The 26239-nt window shown below is 41.8% G+C and overlaps 1 protein-coding gene across 24 annotated transcripts in view; it reads right to left on the bottom strand.

The window, feature by feature from the left end:
• SSH2 (slingshot protein phosphatase 2) overlaps nt 1–26239 on the bottom strand; it is a 303729-nt gene that overhangs the window by 27078 nt on the left and 250412 nt on the right. For 20 of the 24 annotated variants that reach the window (XM_016932093.3, XM_016932091.3, XM_063798753.1 and 17 more), the window contains 6 exons: nt 24908–24976; nt 24055–24120; nt 19153–19347; nt 14371–14464; nt 14108–14236; nt 2786–2832 (listed from right to left, as the gene is read on the bottom strand). In XM_016932093.3, the coding sequence (XP_016787582.1) occupies nt 2786–2832; nt 14108–14236; nt 14371–14464; nt 19153–19347; nt 24055–24120; nt 24908–24976 (600 nt within the window). Of the gene's footprint in view, nt 1–2785; nt 2833–14107; nt 14237–14370; nt 14465–19152; nt 19348–21067; nt 21389–24054; nt 24121–24907; nt 24977–26239 lie in introns of those variants that run through there. The other 4 variants (XM_016932092.4, XM_063798760.1, XM_016932105.4 and 1 more) reach the window with 2 other exon arrangements.

The raw sequence follows: 26239 nt of genomic DNA, 5'->3' as shown, positions 1-26239 counted from the left end.
GCCTCCCGAGTAGCTGGGATTACAGGTATGCGCCACCACTCCCACCTAATTTTTGTATTTTTAGTAGAGATGCTGTTTCACCGTGTTGGCCAGGCTGGTCTCAAACTCCTGACCTTGTGGTCTGCCTGCTTCGGCCTCCCAAAGTGCTGGGATTACAGGTTTGAACCACCTTGCCCGGCCTCCTTATTTTATTTAAAATAAAAATGAACAATCTCCCACCTCTAATCCCATACCTCATAATAAATTATGGCACTATCTTTCTAGAGGCAGGACACAGCTTCCCAATCCTTTTCATTACAAAGCTGTAGGCAGTCACTGCCAATTGGAACTAAACTCCTTGAAACTTTTTTCCCATCTCAGCACCAAATGACTCTATACAGAGTAACATTTTACTTTGGGTAAGGTTCTGAAGTCAGCAGATTGGATGGAAATGGCCTTAATGTCAAAATTACCCTTGAAAATCCCATTAAGTCATCTATAGGCAGCACTATATGTGGTTTTGTGTACAGATCCCTGAACTGTAATTCTTCACATATTAAAATTTAACAATCACTGAATTTAAGAAACAAGATCTAAGTAGCTATCTGGGAATTTGACCATACTGTTTTTAAAGACAACTAGATATAGTTAGTTGCATTTTATAATTTAGCCTTCTAAGAAGCAAATGATATGATGGGTCTCATCTCCAGCTGGGGTTATATTCTAAATTCATATGTATATATGACATGATTCCAGTGCTTTTGGCAAACACTGCTATACCGCATCTCAGACTTAATATTAAACACTGTATCTAGGTTTCCCAGAAGTACAGATTTTTTTTTTTCCCAGACAGAGTCTCACTCTGTTGCCCAGGCTGCAGTGCAGTGGCATGATCTCGGCTCACTGCAACCGCCACCTCCCGGGTTCAAGCAATTCTCCTGCCTCAGCCTCCCGAGTAGCTGGGATTACAGGTGCCTGCCATCACACCTAGCTAATTTTTTTGTATTTTTAGTAGAGACAGGGTTTCACCATGTTAGCCAGGCTGGTCTCGAACTCCTGACCTCAAGTGGTCCACCTGCCTCAGCCTCCCAAAGTGCTGGGATTACAGGCGTGAGCTACTATGCCTGGCCAGAATTACAGAATTTTTAAAGCTTGATGACTTGAGAAGCTTGTAAAAAACATTGTCCCACTCCTAAAGAAATCTTAAGGAGACTCTTGTATATAAAGCAGATGCAATGTTATTAATCTTGTTGAATTATGGGGTCCTTATGCTTCAGGGGCATTTCCAAATAAGGCAAACGGCAGATACAGGATTAGAACTGAGGTCTCTGAATTCCCAACACAGTTTGCTAATTGATTTTCTCTCCTTATCTTGGCCATCAGCCAAGTCACAGTGTTCAAATATGTGTGAACATACCTATCATTCATTCACATTTACTGAGCACCCTCTTGTTATACAGCTCTGAGCTAGGTAGATAGTAAGCTATAAGCAAGACTAAGATACAGTCTCTGCCTTGAAGAACTCTAGACTTTCTTATTAAGTTTTCCAAGTTTTGTTTAACTTCAAATTTTAAATTAAGCAACCAGATTCCCCTCCCCACCCCCCGGAATTCTTTGTATAATCATTTGGCTTAAGTCCTGTTCCAAGTTCATTTTGCCAATTATGAAATACTTTTCATGTGGGGAAAAAGTAGGGAGTATTTATCCACTAATGGTAAAGATAACCAGGAGGCTTATGGCTGAGAAAACAGGCAGCCAGCAACCATCACTACCTCTGAGTCTCAGCTGGTCTTATCTCTTTCCACAATGAGTTAGCATGGCAAATTTCAGACCTTATTTTCTCTTTTCTTATTGGGATTAGCTGACCTCCTAAAGTGAATGAACTTCAATAAGAAACTTAGTAGGCATCAGCTAAGGGAAAAATGGCAGCTTTTTACTTGCTGAATGTTCACTGTAGTCTCTATTGTTACAATCAAACTTAATAACCATGCTGCTTAGGGACAGTTTTCTTAATATAAGATAGGTCCTCTTCAATTTCAGAAGCTTGTCCAGTTCACAACCATAACCTACAGTCTTTAAGCAGCTTACTACACAGGATAGGGACTGAGTCTTAATTTATCTGTGGATCCCCAGCACCTAGCACTTTGTCCCACAGAAGATGCTCAATCAATGTTGAATGAACAGCTCTGTGAACCCTACATATGCAATTCTATGTATTCTTGCATAAAAATAGAAATTTGATTTTAAACATCACCAATGGTTTGCACATTTGTTCTTCAAAGCCCTTCAATTAAAGCAGCTGGTATTCTTGGGAGGTGGGGGGACGAAACAGGGAGAATAGCTGTTTTTCTTTTTCTTTTTTTTTTGAGATGGCGTCTCGCTCTGTCACCCAGGCTGGAGTGCAGTGGCGTGATCTTGGCTCACTGCAAGCTCCACCTCCCAGGTTCACGCCATTCTCCTGCCTCAGCCTCCTGAGTAGCTGGGACTACAGGCGCCCGCCACCATGCCTGGCTAATTTTTTTGTATTTTTAGTAGAGACGGGGTTTCACTGTGTTAGCCAGGATGGTCTTGATCTCCTGACCTCGTGATCCACCCGCCTCGGCCTCCCAAAGTGCTGGGATTATAGGCATGAGTCACCGTGCCCAGCCCAGCTATTTTTATTTTTCTTAGATTACATCTGATTAGAATCAGTCAGATGCAACTCTTAAGATTAAAGTTACCCACTGATACCTCTTTGATGGGAAAATGAAGATAAAACAGGGACTTCTGTTACACAGGGGTGCCAGCTATTGCTTTGTGTGCTTACCCTCGGTTCTGTAAGTCCTCTAAGTTGGAGGCATTCCATTCTGAGCCCTATGGAGCCAAAAAGACAAGGTTAAGGAGTATTAGCAAATCAACCAAACAATACTTGAAAAGGAGCGAGGGAAGAAGAACTTTCAAAAAGAAGACTCATAACATCTACCAGTGCCCTTTAAGTTGCCAGGCACTTCATATGTTATCACATTTAGTTTTCACAAATGATAGAGTAAGAATGTTATTTTCATCTTCATTTTTACAGATACAAAAACCAACTCATAGAATTCAAATAATTTTTGCCCATGATCATACAGCAGGAGAGGTGTCTTTAACCATCATCCAATCTAAATTAGATGTCTTCTGTTATTCTTGCTCATAGTAATCTCCTATTTTCCTCAACAGCATGTATCACAATTTGCACCTATATATTTATTTATGTGCTTACTTTCTAACTACCTTTAATATAAGCTCCTAGAGGTCGGGAACCAGCTCTTTTCTTCCCTATGGAAACCCACGCACCTTGCACAGTGCCTGGCACCTGGCAGGTGCTCAATAAACATTTGCTGAATTTTTACACATACAAAAGCAGCATTATTATGCATTGAACTACACCTTATTCCAAAGCTCACACTCTTTTTTTTCTGAGACAGCGTCTTGCTCCGTCACCCAGGCTGGAATGCAATGGCGTGATCTCGGTTCACTGCAACCTCTGCCTCCCGGGTTCCAGCAATTCTCCTGCCTCAGCCTCCTGAGTAGCTGGGATTACAGGTGCGCGCCACCATGCCCAGCTGATCTTTGTATTTTTTAGTAGAGGCAGGGTTTCACCATGTTGGTCATGCTGGTCTCAAACTCCTGACCTCGTGATCCACCCGCCTCAGCCTCCCAAAGTGCTGGGATTACAGGTGTGAGCCACCGCGCAGGGCCGCTCACACTCTTTTTAGTGCATTAAGTTGCATCTAAGGAGTTAAAGGACAGAACTTGTGTGTGGCAGGAGAAGACACTGAAATAGCAGCTTCTGTCAAACAAATGAGGGAAACATTATATGTAAAATTTTAAGATAGGGATAAATGGCAAACTTTGGGGGAAGAGGTTCTGCCGATGATCTGGAGGACACAATTATTAATATTTTGCCATATTTGCTTTCTTTCCTTCTTTCCCTTTTCTTTTAGTACATATCATACTTTTTCCCCCTGAACCATCTGAGAGCATTTTGTGCACCATGACACTTTATTTCAATACTTGAGCATGTATCATCTAAGAACATTTTCTTACATAATATGATCATACCAAAGAAATGTAACATTAACACAATAACCTGATACACTATACATATTTGAATTTCTACAAATGTCCCCAAAATGTCCTTTATATTTACTCAGTCAAGGATAATTCTTCACATTTAGTTGTCATGTCTCTATCCTCTAGCTACACTTTTTTTTTTTTTTTGAGACAGAGTCACCCAGGCTACAGGGCAGTGGTATGATCCTGACTCACTGTAACCTCCACCGCCAGGGTTCAAGTGACTCTCCTGCCTCAGCCTCCTGAGTAACTGGGATTATAGGCGTGCATCACCATGCCCAGCTAATTTTTGTATTTTTAGTAGAGACAGGGTTTCACCATGTTGCCCAGGCTGGTCTTGAACTCCTGACCTCAAGTGATCCGCCTGCCTCGGCCTCCCAAAGTGCGGGGATTACAGGCGTGAGGCACTGTGCCCAGCCTACTTTCTTTTTTCTTTTTGAGACGGGAGTTTCACTCTTGTTGCCCAGGCTGGAGTGCAATGGCACAATCTCGGCTCACTGCAACCTCCTCCTCTGGGGTTCAAGCGATTCTCCTGCCTCAGCCACCCGAGTAGCTGGGATTACAGGTGCCTGCCACCATGCCCAGCTAATTTTTTGTATTTAGTAAAGACGAGATTTCACCATGTTGGTCAGGCTGGTCTCAAACTCCTGATCTCAGGTGATCCACCTGCCTCGGCCTCCCAAAGGGCTGGGATTACAGGTGTGAGCCACTGTGCCCGGCTACTTTGTTTTTTTTTTTTTTTAGAGACAGAGTCTTGCTCTGTTGCCTAGGCTGGAGTGCAGTGGCACACTGCAGCCTTGAACTCCTGGGCTCAAACCATCCTCCTGCCTCAGCCTCCCGAGTAGCTGAGACTACAGGTGGGCAGCACCATGCCTTGCTAATTTTTTTACTTTTGTTTCTTAGAGATGGGGTCTCACTATGTTGCCCAGGCTGGTCTCAAACTCTTGGCCTCAAGTGATCCTCCCCACCTTGGCCTCCCAAAATTTGGGATTGCAGGAGTGAACCACCACACCCAGCCTAGCTTTAATCTAGAACAGTACATCTTCTGCTTTCTTTGGGAGTGTGGGAGGGGGTCTTTCATAATATTGACATATCGACATTTTTGTAGACTCCACATCTGTTATCTTGGAGAATTCCCCACAATCTGTATTTTTTTTTTTTTTTTGAGACGGAGTCTCACTCTGTTGCCCAGGCTGGAGTGCAATGGCACAATCTCGGCTCACCGCAACCTCTGCCTCCTGGGTTCAACTGATTCTCCTTCCTCAGCCTCCTGAGTAGCTGGGATTACAGGTGCGCACCACCACACCCAACTAGTTTTTGTATTTTTAGTAGAGATGGGGTTTCTCCATGTTGGTCAGGCTGGTCTCGAATTCATGACCTCATGATCCGCCCACCTCGGCCTCCCAAAGTGCTGGGATTACAGACAGGCATGAGCCATTGTGCCCAGCTGTATTTTTTTTTTTTAAGAGGTGGGTCTCGTTATGATGCCCAGGCTGGAGCTCAGTGGCTATTCACAGGTACTATCATTGTGCGCTATAGCCTTGAACTTCTGGCCTCAAGTGATCTTCCTGCCTCAGCCTCCTGAGTACCTGGGACTACAAGTGCATGCCACCATACCTGGCTTGTATTCAATTTTAGAGTGCTTTTTCTATTCTTTTCCATTTAATATTTTGGGCATACAAAACTTTTATGTGATTAAAAGTCAAAAGCTTATTAAAAAGTAAACTTAGAGGCTGGGTGCAGTGGCTCACATCTGTAATCCCAACACTCTGGAGGCCGAGGCAGACGGATCACCTGAGGTTGGGAGTTACAGACCAGCCTGACCACCATGTCTCTACTAAAAATACAAAATTAGCCAGGTGTGGTGACGCATGCCTGTAATCATAGCTACTTGGGAGGCTGAGGCAGGAGAATCACTTGAACCTGGGAGGTGGAGGTTGCAGTGAGCCAAGATTGTGCCATTGCACTCCAGCCTGGGCAACAGGAGCGAAACTCCGTCTCAAAAAAAAAAAAAAAAAAAAGTAAACTAAGAAGTCTCACTCTCACTCCTATCTCTTTAATTCCTATTGGTGACATTTTCATTAGTTTCTGATTTACTCTATTTTGAAAAAATATAAGCAAACATATGCTTATTGCTACTTCTTACTCATATTACCAATTCTTACATGAAAGTAATATGCTACACATAATTTTTTATTAATTGCTTTCATTTTACATATATTTCATTTTATATATCCTCAAAACCACTAAATGTAACAGTTCATAGAGATCTTATTTTTTCCTACATCTGCATAGTACTTCATGAGTACTGATATAATAGTTTATTCAACTAGTCTCCTATGAATGATATTTCTTATTTGTGGAAGCAGGTTTGCTAGGTCAAAGGCAGGATACACTTTTGTTAAACACTGCTAAATTTCCCTCCGCAGAGGCTGAAACAATTCTGTGGTCCCACCAGCAATGCATCAGAGCACCACTTTCCCCACAGCCTTTCCAATAAACTGTGGTTAAGCTTTTGAATTTTTGCCAGTCTGACAGTCTGATAGGTGTCTCAGTGTAGTTTCAATTTGCATTTCTCTTAGAAGTAAAAGTGAGCAACTTTTCATTGTTTAAGATCTATTTTCTATCTTTGAGCTATCTGTTCATATCTTCTGAAAAGGCAGACATTTTATTTTATTTTATTTTTGAGATGAGACTTGCTCTGTCACCTAGGCTGGAGTGCAGTGGCACCATCTTGGATCACTGCAAGCTCCACCTCCCGGGTTCATGCCATTCTCCTGCCTCAGCTTCTCGAGTAGCTGGGACTACAGGCGCATGCCACCATGCCCGGCTAATTTTGTTTTTTGTATTTTCAGTAGAGACGGGGTTTCACCATGTTAGCCAGGATGGTCTAGATCTCCTGACCTCGTGATCTGCCTGCCTTGGCCTCCCAAAGTGCTGGGGTTACAGGCGTGAGCCACTGCGCCTGGCCAGACATTTTATATATATTTTTTGAGACGGAGTCTCGCTCTGTCGCCAAGGTGGAGTGCAGTGATGTGATCTTGGCTCACTGCAATCTCCGCCTCCTGGGTTCAAGTGATTCTTCTGCCTCAGCCTCCCGAGTAGCTGGGATTACAGGCACGCACCATCATACCCAGCTAATTTTTGTATTTTTAGTAGAGATGGGTTTCACCAAGTTGGCCAGGATGGTCTCAATCTCCTGACCTCGTGATCTGCCTGCCTTGGCCTCCCAAAGTGCTGGGATTACAGGCGTGAGCCACCACGCCTGGTCAGGGCAGACATTTTATAATAAGAGTTTACTCTTTCAGAATTAGAGGCATTAATGGAATTTAGCATTAGAAGACTTAGGTTCAAGTTCTGACTGCCCTTCCTACTGTGGGTGGGGACATTAGGGCCAACTGCCTAACCTCTCCTTTTTTTTTTTTTTTTAGATTGCAGTCTCGCTCTGTCGCCAGGCTGGAGTGCAGTGGTGCAATCTCAGCTCACCGCAACCTCTGCCTCCCAGGTTCAAGCGATTCTCCTGCCTCAGCCTCCCGAGTAGCTGGGACTACAGGTGTGCGCCACCACACTCAGCTAATTTTTGTATTTTTAGTAGAGACGGAGTTTCACCATGTTGGCTAGGATGGTGTCCATCTCTTGACCTTGTGATCTGCCTGCTTCAGCCTCCCAAAGTGTTGGGATTACAGGCATGAGCCACTGTGCCTGGCCAACTTCTCTGTCTTTATCTGTAAAATGAAAACCCCTTCCCACCCCAGTAGTATATATTTAATGGGTACATTTCCCTCAAATTATACATGCAAAGTTTTTCCCATATTAAAATGGAAAACCCCTCTCTCTCTCATAAATCCTCCTGCAGACTCTGTCCTTTCTCCCTTTCCTTCATGACTTGATAGAAATAAAGTCAAATACTCACTTTCTGGATGGGTGCAGTGGCTCATGCCTGTAGTCCTAGCACTTTGGGAGGCTGAGGTGGGCAGATCACCTGAGGTCAGGAGTTTGAGACCAGCCTGGCCAACATGGTGAAACCCCAACTTTACTAAAAATACAAAAATTAGCCTGGTATGGTGGTGCGTGCCTGTAATCCCAGCTACTTGGGAGGCTGAGGTATGAGAATCACTTGAACCCAAGAGGCAGAGGTTGCAGTGAGCCGAGATAGCACCATTGCACTCCAGCCTGGGCAAAAAGAGTGAAACTCCATCTCAAAAAAAAAAAAAAAAAAAAAAAGAAAAGAAAAGCAAATACTCATTTTCTCTATTTCCTCATTTCCCACGTATCTCATCCATAGCACTTGGGCCTCTGCCCTCATCACTCTTGCTGATGTTACTAATGACCTCTCCTAATTGTCTTATCACCACTGTATCCTTATTCCATTGGCCTTCTCTGAGTATCTATCTGATATGGCTCATCATGCTCTCCTTCTAGAATTAGATCAGACTGTACAAATACCTAGTCTCATACCTCACACAATAAAGAGGATAGACAAATGTTTGTTAATTGGAAGATCAAATGTGACCAGTAAATGAAGCACTGTGAAAATTGTTAAGTGTTGTGTAAGTACTATCATATTACAGGTGATCTGTAATCTGGCCGTTGAACTGGGAAAGCTCAAGGACACTGTGCTGAAGTTCCATTTAGGAAAAGGTCAGTGGTGATGTACAGGCAAGAGCCCTGCTGGCTTGTTTTAAAAAAATATGGGAGGCTCTGAAGGCTCTGCTCAACCTTAGAAAACAAGCTTCTGCACCAAAGAAATAGCCAAGAACTACAAAGGACTTCAAGGAGACAGATGCCAAACAATAGGGGCTGAGAAGTTAAACCGGAGCCAGCGAAATGTGACCACCTCACTTCTTAATTTAGAAATCTAAATCCTTCGTGGAACTCTGTCCAGTTAGATGAAAATAACATTGACGCGATGGATAAAGTCCCTAGTTTTCATCTACCTGTCCAGAGAGAGTTCAACCTGACAATGTGAAGTGATACCTATCCATTGGCAAATAAATTAAAGGCACTGGTTACTGACTCACTGAAGCCCATACAAAGGGACTTGGGCTACACTTAGGGCTGCTTCAGGTTCAGTTTGAAAGACCTAGAGACCACTTGGTATAATTACTTTTCTGTCCTCAATACAAATGCCATGTATATTAGACTTCCGGGGCCCTTCGCAGACCCAATTTCCCCCCCGCCCCATGCTTCATAGGCTTATGGTGACGTAATTCTACCAGGGTTTCCATTATGTTCTATGTAATTATGCAAAGCATATTCTAATTTTACTGAAGTGTAAAATGAAACCTTTGGACTATAATACATTTTAAAGTAAGTTCATTTCCATCTTTTACTCTGGTTCCCTTGCACGGTACGCTGGCCCAAAGACCCAAGTAACTGATTTCTTTTCATGCTATCCTCAGGAAATAGCCTTGCTGGAGTCCAACTGTCCAAGGAAAATAGAAGACGACAGCATATTTATAGCAAACAAGGACTGTACTGTGGGAGTTCTGCTAAGATAAATATAACTTGACATAATATCCAAGGACTGGTATCTCTGTCCGTATTTTATCATATCATTCCTATAGCCTCAATACTGTAAGTCACATTACTGTGGCAACCAGGCATAAGCTGTTTATTAACTTTTCCTTCTAAGAGAAATTTATGCCACACCTCCTGAATTTATCACATTCAGGGACAAAAATCATGAATGTGATAAAATAATCCTTTGTATTACTGTCTCACCTATTTACACACCCTCTGTTTCTCCTCATCTACATTAAAAGTAACCAATTTGAGGATTTTTTTTTAACTTTTAAGTTCAGGGGTACATATGCAGGTTTGTTACATAGGTAAACTTGTGTCATGGGGGTTTGTTGTACAGATTATTTCATCACCCAGGTATTAAGCCTAGTACTCATTAGCTATTTTTTCCTGATCCTCTCCCTAGGCTGAATTTTTTTATGAAAAGGAAACACTTTCCCAAAAGATGTCAAATCTTGTAATGTCAAATCTTGAAAAAGATAATCAGCAGTAAAAGTTCTATTTTTCAAATTCATGAGCAAAATTACTGGTTATGTGTCCAATATACTTGTTTGCCTGCTTTTCTGCAAAGGGTCTCTATCAACATCTAGCTTTTTCTCAGCCAAATCGGACAGCCTCCAGGAGAGCTGATGATACTGAAACTTAGTTGGGCAAAGGCTTCCAGCTCAGAGAAGTGATATGCTTGTAAGGGTGTAGAATCTCTTTTTCTAGAAACACCCTGGCTTCCCACCAATCAATTCTCTCTTCTCAATGCAGCTTTTATTTAAGCTATAATCTACACTTTCCCACTCCATACCAGCTGGATACTTTCCCTAATAAACAGATCTCTGTGCAGTACACTGCAGAACTGAGCATTCTTCCAAAGGGAAGGAGAAATCCTGTTGCCTCTCTTTACTCAATCTGGTTGAGCTCCAGGCATGGCAGCTATGCACAGGATGAGATGACTCTGCAGAAAATCAACACCACCACTTGCAGCTAGAATGCCTCTTTTTCCGTGTCAACTGCTAGGAAAGCCAGCAAGGCAAAGACTCAATGGAGAAGAGATAGGGAGTTGGACATGGGATATGGCAGTGTAAACAAAGGGAGGAAGCCACCAAGGAACAAGTATAATAAGATGTTTAGACAACCTGTTCATGCATTTACTTTGTTAAGTAGGATTTAAATTACAGAGATCCTCAATTTTGAAGTTTTTTTTTCCCCCAAATAAATATTCACAATAGAAAGAAAATGTCCATTTTCTAGAATACAGAATTATACCTGAAGCTGAAGAGATTTTCCTTTGTTCAAAAATATGTACATATATACACAATGCTGATGTGCAAAACAAGTACACAGATGTGTATTTAAAAAGTAAAAACTTCTATGTGATACTCTAATAGTGAATACAGACAACAAATTTGTCCAAATCCATATAACGTACAACACCAAGAGTGAACCCTATTGTAAACTATGGACTTTAGTTTACAATGATGTGCCAATGTAGAATAATGTGCTGTAACAAATGTTACACTCATTTGTTACACTCCACTCTGGTGGAGGATGTTGACAATGGGGGAAACTATGCATGTGTTGGGATAAGTTGTATATGGGAAATCTCTATACCTTTTGCTCAATTTTGCTGTGAACCTAAAACTACTCTTTAAAAAAATAAAGACAATGTATCATATCTGTGTGTGTATACACAAAAATATATATGTACATCTATAAATAAAAGTAAAAAAGATTGGGGCTGGGCGCGATGGCTCATGCCTGTAATCCCGGCACTTTGGGAGGCTGAGGCGGGAGGATCAGGAGTTCAAGGCCAGTCTGGCCGACATAATGAAATCCCGTCTCTACTAAAAACACAAAAAATTAGCCAGGCGTGGTAGTGTGTGCCTTTAATCCCAGCTACTTGGGAGGCTGAGGCAGGTGAATCGTGTGAACCTGGGAGGCGGAGGTTGCAGTGAGCTGAGATCATGCCATTGCACTCCAGCCTGGGCAACAGAGCGAGACTCCGTCTCCAAAAAAAAAAAAAAAAAAAAGATTGGAAGGCAATATTATATAATAAAAGATGATGGTGATTATCAGTCTTGATGATTAAATAAATATGATAATCTGTTGTCTTCTAAAATTTTTTAAAATGAACATGGATTATCATTATTTTTAGACAGGCTCTCTCTTTGTTGCTCAGGGTGGAGTGCAGTGGCATGATCATGGCTCACCGCAGCCTCAAACTCCCAGGCTCAGGTGATTCTCCTGCTTTGGCCACCCCAAGTGCTGGGATTATAGGTGTGAGCCACCACACCTGGCCAGAATTATTTTTTTAATAAGAAAAAAACTCAAGACAGAAGATTACACCTGACAATAATGAAATCATGGTATTAATCTACTGGCACAAATGCTCACATGCATTTGTAGTTGATTAGGGAAATGTAATTTTGGGGAAATTAGATTGTTTTTTCTGCTTACAATACTATTAAAATTTGCTTGCATGGCCTAAAATATACCATTTGAGGAGTAGTTCTTGAGTGGGTGGCACCAGAGACACAGGGAAGCATGCATGAAATAAAACAGGTTGATCAGTCAGAAACTGACTGTATTTCATATTTATCATGTCCATATTCTTTTACGTGTTAAAAGTCAAGCTCAATGGGAAACTTGACTCTCAAGTTTGCAGCTTCAGTCACATGAGCTCCTTTTGACTACAGATATTTGTCCTTCATAAAAATTAGTCTCAGGGAAACAGTTGGGAGGGCCCCATAGAATGAGTGACTCACAAGTTTTCTATAGATAACACAAAGATTCTTTCCAATAATACAAGAGCAGGATATATCTGAATCCTTGTGGAAGTATACATAAGAGACAACAAAGCCAGGTGTCTTGCAAATGGAAAAGCCAATGACAGTTTTGCAGTATGATCTACAACCAGAAATGCCAACACATACTGGTCAGTTAAAGTAATGGAAAAGAAGTCCCCCTCCCAGCTCACAGCTTTTCATGAGTAATTTCATAGCTAATATACCACTATGAATCACTCTAGACACATATATCCTAGAGTGTCAACAAGTTATTTCAGGGCACAAGCCTTCAAAGGCATAGTCTGAGTGCCTCATGAAATAAACTCTTGAATATTCAGAGTGAGGTGGATCCAGTTTAGTCAGTTCCTGAGCATTTATTCTCCTTCTCTTCTGTTTCCCAGCTTCTAATCATTTCACAGTTCATAAACGTCCTCAAGAAGAGAAAGGAAGTGAAATTCAAACCAACTGATTTACTTCCTTGTAAGCATTTTTGGTGAAAGTGTGTGGGAAGTGGACACAAAATGAGGTTTTGGCATTCTCCATTGATTTTAATTATTCTTGTTAACTTTGTTCCCACTACATGTACAGATAAGAACTAAAACTCTAACACTTGAGAGAAAAATAGACTTTAGAAGCTTTCAAAATCTACCTGTCAGAGAGGTCTCCTTGGGCTAATTACAAAAGGTCACTAAATGTTCAGGAACCATGAAGAACAATTTTTAGTCACCAATTTTTTGGTAATCATAAAAGTAGGGACTCAAAGTGTAGCTACAAGGTTTCATATGTTTGAAAGTCCAGTAGTCTCTTGTCTCTCAGTTATATAGTAGCTCCCACCAGCTCTGCTCAGATATATCAGAACCTAGACACATTTGGCAGATTTGAGAGTGACCTTAAAGGATCATCCTATTTGGCGCCAGGCGCGATGGCTCATGCCGGTAATTTGGGGCCAGGTGCGATGGCTCATGCCTGTAATACCAGCACTTTGGGAAGGACTAGGTGAGTGGACTGCTTGAGCTCAGGAGTTCGAGACCTGCCTGGGAAACATGGTAAAACCCCATCTCCACAAAAAATACAAAAATTAGCTGGGGGCTGGTGGCACACGCTTGTGGTCCCAGCTACTCAGGAGGCTGAGAAGGGAGAATCACTTGAGCCTGCGAGGCTGAGGTTGCACTGAGCTGAGACTGTACCACTACACTCCAGGCTGGGCAACAGAGCGAGACCCTGTTTCAAAAATAAAAATAAAAATAAAAATAAAATTAAAAATGAGGGCCAGGCATGGTGGCTCATGCTTATAATCCCAGCACTTTGAGAGGCCAAGGCGGGCAGATCACCTGAGGTCAGGAGTTCAAGACCAACGTGGCCAACATGGCAAAACCCCGTCTCTACTAAAAATACAAAAATTAGCTGGGTGTGGTGGTATGCACCTGTAGTCCCAGCTACTCGGGAGGCTGAGGCAGGAGAATTGCTTGAACCCGGGAGGCAGAGATTGTAGTGAGACGAGATCATGCCACCGCACTCCAGCCTGGGCGACAGAGCGAGACTGTCACACACATGCACACACACACAAAAAGTAATAAAATAATTAGGAAGTGATGAGGTTTGAGTACTTATCACTTTTGTCTTTAAAGTAAGTTACATTTTATTTATGTATAATAAAATTTAATAATTACCCCTGCCCATGAGTCCATATGGGCTAGCGTTAGCACACCACTTAAAGTGGCTTTAAAACTTACCAGGAACACATGCTCAAATATCTGTGTAGGGCTATCCATTTGACCAAGGATCACTATCATTTCATTGTCTATAAATTCCTTGAATTCCCGCAAGTTGCACACCATTTGCATTTCCAACTCTGTTCTTATCTGAAACAAAGATGATATATTGGACCCATCTCTTAAAGTCCCTCTGTACTTTCAACCATGCACTATTTCCAGCCCCACACCTACTGTTATCCCACTGCTAGCCTTGGAACAAACAAGGACTCAAGGTCTCTTACCTCTTTGGATGTAATATTCTCCAAATCCTTCTGCATCATGATCTCCCTTAATTTGGTTTTAATTAGCCTTTCTGTTCGTTCACGTTCAGTAGGTCTGAGAAGAGAGAAATAACGATTATTCTTAAACGATATTCTTAATAACGATTATTCTTAAATGGGAAAGAAGAATGATCCTGTCTTCTTCAATAAGGCAAATCCTCTTCCAAAATCGGTTCTAGAGATCAACAACTTAGAGCGTGGGTCCCCAGTGAGTACCGGTCAGTGGCCTGTTAGAAGCCGGGCAGCAGAACAGGAGGTGAGCAGCGGGCAAGCATTACTGCCTGAACTCTGCCTCCTGTCAGATCAGTGGCAGCATTAGATTCTCATAGGAGCGCAAACCCTATTGTGAACTGCACATGTGAGGGATCAAGGTTGTGTGCTCCTTATGAGAAGCTAACTAACGCCTGATGATCTGAGGTGAAACAGTTTCATCATGAAACCCTCCCCACTCCACTGCTCCGTCTGTGGAAACTGGTCTCTGGTGCCAAAAAGGCTGGGGACTGCTGACTTAAGAGCCCTTCCATCCAGAATGCTTTCCTTTTAATGACAACTCTCACAATATCTCTGTGAAACACTTATCCTTTTCTATAGGGAGAGGAAACAAACAACTGAAAAGCTAAATGACATGCTGATAACCACGCTGGGGCAGGAGAATTACAACGCTCAGCCTAGCCTAATGCTCTACCTGAAGGATTATGTCACTTCCTTTAGTCTTCTGACTGTCTTAAAAATAAAATCACCCTTGGAACTTTAATATGAAATCAAACTAGGTAGCTGACTCTCCAATTATTAGAAAGGTAGTGGTTCAATGTAACTGGGTACTCCTCCTCTAAAGCATTATTTCAGATTATGCAGAATTTGAATGAGGTTGACAGAGAGTACTTTGTTTCATCTCCTCCCCAACTCCCACCACCTACTCAAGAAAGGTATCTGGCTCTGCACCTCCTTATTTGGAGATGAAAATGGACTAAGCTTTCAGGCATCCTGCCTGCCCTTGCTGCCTACAGCCTTATCACTGGTTGCAAAAATAGCTTTGGTAATCTCCAAAGATGGATGCTCCAACCCCACAACCTTGGGGCTTCCCACCACTTGGACTCTTAATTTCTCATGAACCCTACAGAATACAGCTAATACCTGAGCTGTTTCTCTTCAACCAGCCAAGGTATTCCTGTCTTAACTAGGATTAAAATTCTTATCCATGCTTTATTTGTCCTAGACATAGCTAATGGTAGAAAATAAATGTATAATTTCAGTCTTCCATTAAAAATAAATATTGGGCCAGGCACAGTGGTTAATGCATGTAATCCCAGCACTTTGGGAGGCCGAGGTGGGGGTACTGCTTGAGCTTAAGAGTTTGAGACTAGCCCAGGCAATTGGCAAAACCCCGTATCTACAAAAAATAAAAATAAAAAATTAGCCAGGCATAGTGACACACAGCTGTAGTCCCACAGCTACTTGGGAGGCTGAGGTGGGAGGACTGCTTGAGCCCCAGAGGTGGAGGCTGCAGTGAGCCCTGATTGTACCACTGCACTCCAGCCTGGGTAACGGAGCAAGACTCTGTCTCAAGGAAAAACAAAAAGGTAAAAACAAATTTTAGTACCTGTGTTCATGGGTCAGATTCCCTAGTTCCTAAGCAATTTTTCCCTCAATCCCTCACAAGTGTTTGAGGCAGAGTGGTTGGGGAGTAGAAAGACCTAGGTTTTAATCCCAGCCCTGCTATTGGTGGTGTGACTTCTAACAAGTTCCTTCTCTTCCCTGAGCCTCTGTTTCCTTTTCTATAAAATGAGTAGAGCAGGCCGGGTGTGGTGGCTCACACCTATAATCCCAGCACTTTGGGAGGCTGAGGCAGGTGGATCACCTGAGGTTAAGAGTTCGAGACCAGCCTAGCCAACATGGTGAAACCCCGTCTCTACTAAAAATACAAAAATTGGCCGGGCATGGTGGTGGGTGCCTGTAATCTTAGCTACTTGGGAGGCTGAGGCAGGAGAATTGCTGGAGCCCGGGAGGTGGAGGTTGCAGTGAGCCGAGACAGTGCCATTGCACTCCAGCCTGGGCCGACAACAGTGAGACTCCGTCTCAAAAAAAAAAAGAAAAAAAGAGTAGAGCAATAATACCTGTCTCATAATATTCTTATGAGGATTAAACAACATGTATGAAGTGCTGGGCATAACACCAGATGTGTATCCCATATATGTATATTCCCTTCTTCCTCCTTTCCTTGGATTTCAAAATATAAATTATTCACAGCAGAGTATTTCAGTCCATTTTGGCACACATTCTCCCTGTATTCTCAGCTTTGTTTTATAAGCTTTTCTAGTCAGTTTAGGGAGGAGGAGGAATGGAAAAAGCATTACAACACACAAATCTGCTTTTTCCTCCTCAATTTCATTGGAGAAAAATTTGGAAAATACATAAAAATATAAAGTAAATAAAAACCACTGAAAATCCCTCTACCCAGAGATAATTATTAACACTCTGGCCTACAGCTTTCATGTATTCTTTTTCCGTAAACAGACAGAAGTTCTTAAAATATATCTCAAAATTAGGGTTATTATTATACATACTAAGAACTAACAGTTAATAAGCCTCTATCATTTGCCAGGGACTGCCTTTATGTTTTTTGCTTAGGGATGTAAAGAGAGTAAGAGCAATATCTTTCTTCCTCTCTTCTTGTTTGTTGTGTAGTATCAAAATCTTCTCTAATAAAATCTTTTTTTTTTTTTTTTTTTTTTGAGACTGAGTCTCCCTCTGTCGCCCAGGCTGGAGTGCAGTGGTGTGATCTCGGCTCACTGCAACCTCCACCTCTTGGATTCAAGTGGTTCTCCTGCCTCAGCCTCCTGAGTAGCTGGGATTACAGGTGCCTGCCACCATGCCTGGCTAATTTTTCTATTTTTAGTAGAGACGGGGTTTCACCATGTTGGCCAGGCTGGTCTCGAACTCCTGACCTCAGGTGATCTACCTGCCTTGGCCTCCCAAAGTGCTGAGATTACAGGCATGAGCCACCACGCCCGACTGTCTCTAATAAAATATGGGAAAAATGGGAAGAAAAGTTACCTCTCTCTCATCTAAGTCTGGTTTAGAATGTGCTTTTCTGAGCTAGATGAGACATCCATTTCTCTGAAACCCATCATCCAGCTGTAAAGCATGAAATCACCAGTAACATTTCCCATGAACCTTTATCTTTTCAATTAGTGTGAGATCTTGAAAAGACCAAGGCTACTAAAAAGAAGGTCCTAGCAGCAAAAACATCCTGTGCAAAAAAAGATTCCACTGCTTTTTTGACTGTTCCTTTCATGCAATTTTTGGAAAGTCCACCTTTTCTAGTAAAGAGCATTTTTTAGGGCAGGTGTGGTGGCTACGCCTGTAATCCCAGCACTTTGGGAGGCCGAGGCAGGCAGAGACCAGCCTGGTCAACACGGTGAAACCCTGTCACTACTAAAACTACAAAAATTAGCTGGCCGTGGTGGCATGCGCCTATAATCCCAGCTACTCGGGAGGCTGAGGCAGGAGAATTGCTTGAACCCGGGAGGCAGAGATTGTAGTAAGCCAAGATCATGCCACGGCATTCCAGCCTGGGCGACAGAGCGAGACTTGGTCTCAAAAACTAAAATAAAATAAATTATTCTGTTAAAAAAAAACCAAAAACCATGAACTGTTTTGGCATGACTTTAGGAATCTAAAGGAGAATCCTGAAGGTCAGACAGTAACTAGCTACTCTTCTTTCCCTGCTGTAGAATACCTTGGAAGTGCAGAAAGATCAAATTAGAGCAAAAGAAACATCATGACGAATTTACAAAGCAGGCACTAAGTGTAAAAAAATTTCCAAAATAGTCACAGAAGTTTCAACACATAGACCTAAAAAGGAAATAAACATCAGCTTTACCTTAGGCCTTTATCTAACTCACAGTACACTAGGGAGATTTAATTAAATTGTACTGACAAGGACTTAACAAGGCAAAGGTAGAGCAGAATGACATCTGAATGATAAAATATTTAAAAAAATTTTTTTTAAGTTAAAAATTAGCAGGCTGGGCGTAGTGGCTCACACTTGTAATCCCAGCACTTTGGTAGGCCTAGGCAGGAGGACTGAGGCCAGGAGTTTAAGACCAGCCTGGGCAACATAGTGAGACCCTATCTCTAAAAAAATAAAAATTTAAAAATTAGCCAGGTGTGGTGGCACATGCCTGTAGTCCTGAGAGGATCACTTCACCCAGGAGTTTGAGGCTGCAGTGAGCTATGATTGTGCCACTGCACTCCAGCCTGGGTGACAGAGTGAGATACTGTCTCTTAAAAAAAAAAATTTAGCTTATTAGTTAGGCATTCTTTTAAGTTGACTGGAAACATCTTGTTTTCTTAAGTATTACAAACATGACTTTGAAAGCTTCTTTATATCACTAATATGCTTACTAAAATGATTCTTTCAGATAATGCAAACTCAAACTTCAGCCCAACTCCTTTAAACTCAAATTTCAAATTAATGGAATCTGAATAATGAAATTTTATCGTATTGCAGTTTTTGACTATGGAGACTCTATTGTGCCTTGGGGTGAAGCTTCTCAGGCCTTTGCAGGCAACAGCAAGAATAGGATTCTTCATATGTGGCAGACACGTGCTATTCACAATGACTAATATTCCTAGGTAAGATTAACTCCCCAAGAGAAAAGATTAGGGAGGAACATGCTTCTTATGACTCCTCAGGACATAATGGAGAGAACTTCCATAATCCTTAGCAAACTGACTTACATGTCGGTGAAGAGAGCTGGAGAGTCGGGCCGGTGGGACTGTACATCTTGCATTGCATTCCATTCATTGACTGAGGATTGATCAGAGTTGATATGGCTCTCATAATAACTCACCCAAGTGAGAAATAGGCTGCCTGGGTAGTAGTTATGCGCTCTGGCGACTTCACAAGCCTTGTGTAAGCTCTGTAGTGCAGACCTGAAAGACATGCTGGGAAATGAGCACCATAGAACTGTGGGGTGCCAAAGGCCAATAACCTGTGTACTCCAAACTCTTCTAATTTTTAAATTCTATAGAATTTGTCCTCTGGACAATCTTTACTCCTTGAAAGTCAAGATTCTCCAATTCTGATTATACCATATTATCTATCCACAGCAATGGACAAGACATTTGCTGAAAGATATGATGCATCATTAAGGTAGGGAGAAGGCGGGGAAGGACAGCTGACAACTCACCAGTGAAAAATAGGTCCAGGTACCTATGGAGGACATGATCCTATAGTTGGGACCATGCAGTGACTGCCGTATCATTAGAAAACTAAAGATCTGAATAATTTGCCATATAAAGATTTGTTTCCCTCAGCACAGGATGTTACAGCATATATTTTCTGTAATTCTTAACAGGCTTCACAAAGATCACATAGATAGATGTCCCTAAGCCTTGAGGACATGTCCTTTAATGTCCAGGAAATGTTGATCTAATGATACTTATTATTCCTGCTGCCTTAGTCTCCTAGTCTCTTTAAATCCATGAGCTACTTTCTAAGAACAGATCTGGTTATTCTTTTTTGTTGAGACAGTGACTCACTCTGTCACAGAGGCTGGAGTGCAGTGGTGTGATCTCTGCTCACTGCAACCTCCACCTCCTGGGTTCAAGTGACTCTCATGCCTCAGCCTCCCGAGTAGTAGCTGGGATTACAGGTGCATGCCACTACACCGGGCTGATTTTTGTATTTTTAGTCGAGACGGGTTTTTGCCATGTTGGTCAGGCTGGTCTCAAACTCCTGGCCTCAAGACATCTGCCTGTCTTGGCCTCCAAAAATGCTGGGATTACAGGCGTGAGCCACCGTGCCTGGCCTAGCTCTGGTAATTCTGAGACTAATTAAAACTTCTGGCTCTGTCTGAACTCAGGAACCCAAGAAGAGTAAACAAATAGAAAAGTATGTTTTTCATTATATATGTGGGAAAAGCTTAAGCTAGAAATACTAGGAAGTTATACAAGAGCAAGAACTTTTCTACATTTTGTTTACCCAAGTGACTAAAAGAATACCTAGTTCACAAGTGGAGCTCAATTAGTATTTGTTGAGTGAAATGTCATTAGCTATAAACTAATGTCTCCCTAAAAAAAAAAGACATTATGGCCAGGCACGGTGGCTCACGCCTGTAATCCTAGCGCTTTGGGAGGCCAAGGTGGGTGGATCACTTGAGGTCAGGAGATCGAGATCAGCCTAACCAACATGGTGAAACCCCATCTCTACTAAAAATACAAGGATTAGCTGGGAACGGTGGCACATGCCTGTAGTCCTAGGTACTCGGGAGGCTGAGGAGGGAGAATCGCTTGAACCCGGGAGACAGAGGCTGTAGTTAGCTGAGATGGTGCCACTGCACTCCAGCCTGGGTGACAGAGTGAGACACAATCTCAAAAAAAAAAAAAAAAAAAAAAAAAGTATTTTTGTTTCCCTCATAGCAAAAGTGATCCATGCCTACTTTAGAAAATTAGGGACCTCAGAGAAAAGGCAGAAATATCTTATAATCCTACCACCCTGAAATAACCACTGTTAAGGTTTTAGCATAGATCTTTCCAGTCTTTTTGGCTATGCATAGATGTATAATAAACAAAGATATGACCATATTCTCCATATCATCTATAACTTGCTCTTTTGCTTTACAGCCTATCATCAACATCTTTCCATGTCAAATATTTTTCAACTGGATCATTTTTAATGGTTGCATAATATTTAATGATATAGATGTACCATAATTTACTAATTCTATTTTTCAATCATTTGTTTTTTATTTTTTGCTATTATTAGAACACTGACAAACATTCTTAGAGCTAAAATCTTTGCACACATCCATGTTTACAAACTTAGAGTAAATCCATAGAAATAGAGTTACTAGGACAAAGATCATGCAAAATGATAAGGCATATTGGCAAATCACTCTCCAGAAAGGCTGCTCCAGTTCATTCTTCCACCAATAGTACATCACAGTGTTTGTTTCTTGAACCCCTGTCAACCCTATACAATGTAAATTAAGAAAACAAATTTAAACCAATTTAATCAGAGGAAAATGTGTCAGTCCATTTTTATTAGGAAAACACATTTTTCCTTAAAAACAAAGTTGCAGAGTCTTTTAAAAATGCTTTATATTATTCAAAGTAAGCCAAAGTCTCAAGAGAATAATCTGAGAATTTCAGTTTCATTACACAGATTCAAAGGTAAGAGCCAGCTTAGTGTAACTTACAGGATGCCTAATGCATGTTTCTTCATCTAGGAAACACATGCTCCAAAAGCATATGCCACAGAGTCTGGTGCAACGGTCCTAAAATACACTCAAGGCCTAGCCACCTCAGATACTCCAGCTGCATCAGAGTGGGAGGCTGCAGTAACTATCTTCCTGTGAAGGAAACACCTGGTCTAAATGTTGCTTTGATCCACACATCATCTATTTTTTTCCCCCTGTGACTTCAACTCACTACTCCCCATAAGGTATATCAAGAAAAGTTTATTTTGCAATAAGAGCTAGGACCAGTCAATTTACTTTTACAGGGGTGTCCAATTTTTTGGCTTCCCTGGGCCACATTGGAAGAACTGTCTTGGGCCACACACAAAATACCGTAATGATAGCTGATGAGCTTAAAAAAAAAATGCAAAAAAAAATCTCATCATATTTTAGGAAAGTTTTATGAATTTGGATTAGAATTTTAGGAAAGTTTTATGAATTTGTGTTGGGCCGCATGCAAAGCCATCCTGGGCTGCATGTGGCCTATGGGCCACGGGTTGGACAAGCTTGCTTTAGAACATCAAAGCTTGATTTAAGGTTATTACTTGAATTAAGACTGCTCTGTACTCTTCCCCAAAATATACCTGAAAATGCTGTCATTTATCGTTGTTACTGCTGTTTGGTTTTACTTGTTACTTAGGAATAGATAAGTCAATCGTCTTTAACTGAGCCTTAGTCAAAGGGGGTCATAAATTTCCTGTTTTCCATGAGAAACTTACCTGCAAAATATGCCCTAACTCTAAAAATCTGGTCTAAACACATGACCTGAAACTGTCCTATCTCAATCACTGCAGGAAATGATAAGACTTAATTTTTCAGTGAGTCTTTGGACTCCACCCACCTCCATCCTATCAATTCTGTTTTCAGGGGTAGATTATCTCCCTGGGGTCTTTTTCAGGCTCTTTTATTTCTTGTTTTGCTTGCATTCTATCCATTCCGCTCCCCATGGGGACTTCTACTACCTAACAGGAAGCTGAATAGGAAACTGAAATTCAAATCCCTGACTGGGGAATGGATTCTGAATCTTAGTCACATTATTCTCTGGTTGTATTAGATAATTTTCTAGATAATCTAAAATAAGAGAATAAGAGGCCAGGTGCAGTGGCTCACACCTGCAATCTCAGCACTTTGGGACGCCAAGGCAGGAGGATTGCTTGAGGCCAGGAGTTCAAGACCAGCCTGGGCAACACAGAGAGACCCCCGTCTCCACAAAAAAAAATAAAAAAAAATTAGCCAGGTGTAGTGGCACATGCCTGTAGTCACAGCTGCTTAGGAGGCTGAGGTAGGAAGAACACTTGAGCCCAGGAGTTGGAGGCTGCCATAAGCTATGATTGCACCACTGCACTCCAGCCTGGGCAACAGAGGGAGACCCTGTCCCTTTAAAAGAGAGAGAGAGAGAGATATGAGAGAGAGAGAGAGATCTATCCTGTCTAAATGTAAGAAATACTCTCAGGGCAGTTATGTAACCCATCCAAAGCATGTTTTCTCACCCATAATAAGGGGCTAATAATATTATTTTGGGGGCTTGGTATGATGATTAAATATAATCCATGCAAAGCATCTGGCATGTAGTAAATAGCCCTGAAATGTCCATATGCCAGCTGATGGTTATTAGCAAGTATAATGTTTTCTCTAGGCTTTATTTGCATTATGCAAATAGCCACCAGCAGTTTAAATGGAATTTATTTATCCATAAAGTAACGAATGCTATCCCTGGTTACCTTAGGAAATAGCTAATGCAGGCCAGGCGCAGTGGCTACACCTGTAATCCCAGCACTTTGGGAGGCCAAGGCGGGGTCAGGAGTTCAAGACCAGCCCAGCCAATATGGTGAAACCCTGTCTCTACTAAAAAATACAAAAAAATTAGCCAGGCGTGGTGGCACATGCCTGTAGTCCCAGCTACTCAGGAGGCTGACGCAGGAGAATCGCCTGAACCCGGGAGGCGGAGGTTGCAGTGAGCCGAGATCGCGCCACTGCACTCCAGCCTGGGCAACAGAGTGAGGCTTCGTCCCAAAAAAAAAAAAAAAAAAAAAAAAAAAGAAATAGCTAATGCATAGCAACGTGATGTTCTAGATTTGGCTCTTAGTCCACTAACTAACTTAGTCAATATGTCCCTAATAAAACTCGGTATCAACTGGCTTATCTAAACCGTTAAGTCTCTGCCAGAGCCTAAGAATAACACCTCTGAATTCCTCTGAATTTCACTTGTTCACCAATACTCAAGGCCTTCCAATTGCAACAATTTGAATATTGCATTTCTAGGTCATCTTTAACTACGATGGTTATACAAACAGATCATTTAGCATTTTCATAGCAAATTGTACCATTTCAAACATTTCTTACAAAATATTCCTCCAATAACATTAAAATACTTTTGTAGAGATAGTAAAAGTCATCTTACCACATTGCCTGCACAGATACAGGTTTGAATATGTGAACTCTGTTATCCGTCGATACACTGAACCCACTAAGGACAAATGAGAACAAGACAAAAATCCACAAATTAGGGTAGGTTATTTGAATTGTGAGTTTTCATGGATGTATCCCAGGCTAAAAACAACTGGCTCCATAGAGGGAATCATCAGGCATTTCACGTAGAAGTTTTAACTAGAGTGTAAGACTTGACCAAAAAGCTTTGACAAATTGTCTGACTTCATCTACCAGGCAAAATGAATGGATTCCTATATTGGAGTTAGAGAATTCAATACAGTTTCCCAGCTGTAGCTATGGACAAACTGTTCTGTATATTTCTATTTGGAAGTCTTGTGGGTTCTTAGCAAACCTGACCCTGGTTTTATAAACTGGAGCAAACATCTTGGTCTCTTGGGGACACATTCTAAAAACATTAGGAGGTAGGGTGGGGGTGGGGTCACTGGAAGGCACTGGCACAGGAAAGGGGTTATACTGTAGGCTGACAGCTGGCAGAGGCAGCAAGAGGTTATTTGAAACAGAACATATCATCCTTTGGGAGAGCATTGCAACAGTCCCACAGACTCAGATTAAAGAGCCAACAAACTAGTTCTTCTTTGTCTTGATTCCTACCACAGTCGGCCTAGAAGAACAGAAGTGAGAGACCCTGGCAAGTTGTATTTTTACTCCACTTTACAAAACAGGAGTTTAAAAGGACTCATTCAGCTGTTGACATGAAAGTTCAGTTGGCACACTGGGCCTCCCTTTTAGCTGAATGAATGTGCAGTAAGATGGAGCCCCACCCCTTGGCTTTCTGTAACAGAATAAAAAAGGAAATCTCTTACCCATCACCATCCAAATGAATTAGCGTGTCGCTCCAGAGAGGCAAAACTAAGCCCATGGTACAAGTGCTACTGCAAGACAAGAAACAGTCCACAAGTTACTCCCCATTACTCTGGGAAGCAGTCTTCTGTTTACTAACTCTTTCAACACCAAGGATAAACCCTTAAATTCTAAATTCTGGCATAAGTGTTACAATGAAGAAATTTCTATCATATTACTATTAATCTTATGTATGTCCTCAGGAGCTGTTTTAAAGAGATAGTCAGTTCCTTAAATATTTAATGAAGAAAACTTACTGACTCAGCTTCCTACATTGTCATCTTGCAAATGGCCACTATCTAAAAAATGCAGATGATTGCTGCTGACTTGCATTTGGCAGGTCTTAGCACATAGTACAGTGTCCACCTCAACTCCAAGGATTTTTTTTTTTTTTTGAGATAGAGTCTTACTCTGTTGCCCAGGCTGGAGTGCAGTGGTGCAGTCTCAGCTCACTGAAACCTCTGCCTCCCAGGTTCAAGCAATTCCCCTGCCTTAGCCTCCCCAGTAGCTGGGATTACAGGCGAGCGCCACCATGCCTGGCTAATTTTTTTGTACTTTTAGTAGAGATGGGGTTTCACCATGTTGGCCAGGCTAGTCTCGAAGTCCTGATCCACCCACCTCAGCCTCCCGAAGTGCTGGGATTACGGGCATGAGCCATGGTGCCCAGTCCCAAGGATTATTTTTAATGCCAATAACTATTACTGGTTGCTGGAGAGCTTGGGATGTGTTATTTGCCTCTAATTCTGAGGTTTACATAGATTTACTTAACACCAGAACACACTCAATAGTCTAAAAGGCAAAGGGAATTAAAAAATGTAAAGAAGTAATTGTTAATAGTTTGTGATCAAGATAGGCAAAATAGACATAACAAAACTTAAATCAATGAAACACTGCTTTGTGACTGTGCACTGAACTAGCACTGCTGAAACACAGTTAATAGAAATGTCAACAACCAAGAAAAGGGTAGCCCTAGTATGGTATTTAAAAATACTATTTCTTTTTTTTTTTTTTTTTGAGACAGAGTCTCCCTCTGTTGCCCAGGCTGGAGGACAGTGGCATAATCTTGGCTCACTGCAACCTCCACCTCCTGGATTCAAGTGATTTTCCTGCCTCAGCCTCCTGAGTAGCTGGGATTATATGCATGTGCCACCACACCCGGCTAATTTTTGTATTTTTAGCAGAGATGAGTTTTTGCCATGTTGACTAGGCTGGTCTCAAACTCCTGGCCTCAGAGTGATCCACCCGTCTCAGCCTCCCAAAGTGTTGGGATTACAGGCATGAGCCACTGCACCTGG

The sequence above is a fragment of the Pan troglodytes genome, chromosome 19 (assembly GCF_028858775.2).
Source record: "Pan troglodytes isolate AG18354 chromosome 19, NHGRI_mPanTro3-v2.0_pri, whole genome shotgun sequence".
Lineage (NCBI taxonomy): Eukaryota > Metazoa > Chordata > Mammalia > Primates > Hominidae > Pan > Pan troglodytes.
Note: the sequence above shows the minus strand (reverse complement) of the source record. Positions and strands in the feature narration are given on the sequence as shown.